General features: G+C 38.5%; 1 protein-coding gene across 1 annotated transcript; it reads left to right on the top strand.

The window, feature by feature from the left end:
• Positions 1-6: 6 nt before the first annotated feature.
• LOC103522259 lies at positions 7-2,242 on the top strand. The gene is made up of 2 exons (XM_026832511.1): positions 7-1,506; positions 1,590-2,242. The coding sequence occupies exons 1-2, from the start codon at positions 297-299 to the stop codon at positions 2,240-2,242; spliced, it is 1,863 nt and encodes a 620-aa protein (XP_026688312.1). The 5' UTR covers positions 7-296.
• Positions 2,243-3,372: the final 1,130 nt, after the last annotated feature.

Raw genomic sequence — 3,372 nt, forward strand, 5'->3', positions numbered from 1 at the left:
TATTTACTGATGCATGCAAGAGTTCATATGCAGCTTGTGTATTCTTACGCATAGAAAACTCAGAAGGAGTGACACTAAGATTATTGGCATCCAAAGCCAAAGTAGCCCCTGTATCAAAGAAGGGTAAGGAAGTTACTATTCCCAGGTTAGAACTTCTAGCAGCCTCCATTGGTGCTAGATTATACCAAACCGTAGTCCAAGACTTCAAGTTACATGAGGTGGCAGCTTTTTTCTGGACCGATGCTTCCACAGTACTAGCATGGATTAAACGTGATGAGCCATGGGATGTGTACGTGATGAATAGGGTAAAGGAGATAAAGTCCCTCTCCAATGGTATTGAGTGGCGTCACATTCCAGGAACTTTGAATCCTGCAGACCTTCCATCAAGAGGTAGTAATGCTAAAAAGTTCATACAAAGTAGATGGTGGGAGGGTCCATCCTGGTTGAAAGAATCACAAGAAAATTGGCCAGTCTCAAACACAAATTTCGATGAGGAAGAAATCAATGCTGAAAGAAAGAAGACTGTAGTTTCTTCAATGATGATACTGGATAAACAGGTCAACCTGAGTTGGTACAATTTCTTCTCACAGTTCACTAAACTGGTGAGAATGGTCGGCTGGATGATGCGTTTTGTTACCAACGTAAGATACAAGAAAAGTAACGGTTGTTTACCTGTACCTGGAGATCTAACAGCAGACGAGTTTGCCAAAGCCGAGAATAAAGTCTTGTTGTGGGTCCAGAAAGAAGCGTTCAATGGACTAAACGACCCGAGACTTGACACCTTGTGTCCCTTCATTGATGAGAGTGGACTGATCAGAATCAAGACTAAGATTTCAAATAGAGTGGATGATATAAATTTTTGTGAACCAATAGTCCTTCCGAAAGACCATGATGTAGTGAAGAGACTTATCATCCATGAACACCGAATGAATGCCCATGCAGGAGCACAGACCTTGTTGGCGATATGTAGAAAAAGATTCTGGATACTTGGAGGTCGACAGTTTATCAAGTCTGTGTTGAATACATGTATTACATGCAAGAGACATTCAGGTAAGAACGCCCAAGTTGTACCAACCCCACTGCCTGAAGCAAGAGTACGTGATGCCAGAGTATTTGAAGTCACTGGAGTAGATCTTGCTGGACCATTGTATGTCAAGTCCGAGAATGGTGAGGCAAGGAAGGTGTGGGTCTGCCTGTTTACTTGCGCAGTGTACAGAGCAGTTCGTTTAGAATTAGTTTCATCACTGTCAACTAACACTTTCCTTCAAGCTTTGAGAAGATTTTGTAGCCGACAAGGACGTCCATCGATTATCTACAGTGACAATGCAACCAATTTTGTTGGATTCGACAATGTTTGTGCAGAAATAGATTGGAGTAAAGTTGCAAGTTACAGTTCTGTACAGAGAATCGATTGGCGTTTTATTCCGCCATCATCTCCCTGGTGGGGTGGTTGGTGGGAGCGTATGATTGGTGTGTTGAAAAATCTATTACGCAAGATACTTGGACATACTTCCGTAGACTCTGGTGGGGTGGTTGGTGGGAGCGTATGATTGGTGTGTTGAAAAATCTATTACGCAAGATACTTGGACATACTTCCGTAGACTGTGAAGAATTAAGTACCATACTATGTGAGTGCGAAGCCGTAATCAATTCACGTCCATTGACATACATGTCAAACACTGCTTCTGACTTAACATGTATCAGCCCTAGTATGTTTCTACAAGACATAGAACAAGTTGGTGTCCCTGAATTCGATGTAATTAATTCTTCTGATTTGAGTCGTAAGCTGAAACATGTCAAGGAATTGAGAAGACAGTTGTGTGAACGATTTCGACTAGAATATCTCGGACAACTCCAACTATTCACTACCAAGAAGAAGGAGCACAAGCTGGAAGTAGGTGATATGGTTCTCATCGGAGACGATAATACCAAGAGAATCAACTGGCCACTGGGTCGTATTGTGAAGTTGATTGCTGGAGCTGACAATCATGTTCGTGTTGTTCAGTTACGTACTAAAAATGGTATCCTTACTAGACCAGTGCAACGAGTTTATCCTTTGGAGATAAATTATTTCAGTCCCGAGGAGATGACACCAACCGTAGATCGTTTTGTTCAATCATTACCAGAAGCAGAACGATCATTACCGGAACAATCATTACCAGATGACGTCAGTGAGGTTAACAGTGAGAATGGTTGTTTACCTAAACCTACAGTGAAAGGTCCATTACCTACACAAAGGTAAAACCGGAACAATCATTACCAGATGACGTCAGTGAGGTTAACAGTGAGAATGGTTGTTTACCTAAACCTACAGTGAAAGGTCCATTACCTCGTATTACCCGTCGTGGACGATGTGTGAAATTGCCCAGTAGATTTTTGTAGGTGGGTTAAACATTGTATTAGCATCCAATTTGATTGAATTTGTATCTAATATCTTGTATTTTGGGTACAAAAATTGGTTATTGTAATATGTTCTAATGTTTAAAGATTTTAGTTTTTTTTGAGGGTTATCAGTCTTACAAGAGGTTTTATTTCCTGATAATCAAGTTTTCCTAGTTTTGTAATTTTATTTGTATTTTCTTGTCTCTAAGGTTTAAAGATTTTAGTATTTTTAGAGGATTATCAGTCTTACAAGAGGTTTTATTTCCTGATAATCAAGTTTTCCTAGTTTTGTAATTTTATTTGTATTTTCTTGTCTGTATTTTCAGAAATTTGAGATTTACTAGACTAGCTTATATTTTGTTATTCTGATCTCCTAGTTATGTAGGTACCTCTTGTTTTGTTAATAAGAGATAATAGTAGGTACTAATTGTGTTATAACATTTTAAGATGGTCATTATCTGTTTGTACTTAGCAAAATCTGTTCGTGCTCCTCATTTTGTAGGTTGATTTCTTGGTAGGAGATACTCTAAACTACTAGAAGATGAGGGTTTTAGCTTTTGGTGGTAATAATCCACAGCTTATTCAAAATTCAAATTCGTGCTCCTCATTTTGTAGGTTGATTTCTTGGTAGGAGATACTCTAAACTACTAGAAGATGAGGGTTTTAGCTTTTGGTGGTAATATTTCGACTTACAGGTTGTTTGAGTTGGTTTGAATCTGTGAGTTCTGTTTTGAGATACCTAAATGTGAACCTAAATGTGTCTTTGTTTCCACAAAATCTAGAGGTATTTAGGTTTGTCATCAATTCTGGTCATTGTTATTGGATAAGAAGCTAAGACTTCCTAGTTATGTAGGTACCTATTGTTTTGTTAATAAGAGATAATAGTAGGTACTAATTGTGTTATAACATTTCAAGATGGTCATTATCTGTTTGTACTTAGCAAAATCTGCATTTTTAATCAGGAAAAGATGTTGATTGAATAGTTACGGG

Source organism: Diaphorina citri, unplaced genomic scaffold (assembly GCF_000475195.1).
Source record: "Diaphorina citri unplaced genomic scaffold, Diaci psyllid genome assembly version 1.1 scaffold7658, whole genome shotgun sequence".
In the NCBI taxonomy this organism is placed as follows: domain Eukaryota; kingdom Metazoa; phylum Arthropoda; class Insecta; order Hemiptera; family Psyllidae; genus Diaphorina; species Diaphorina citri.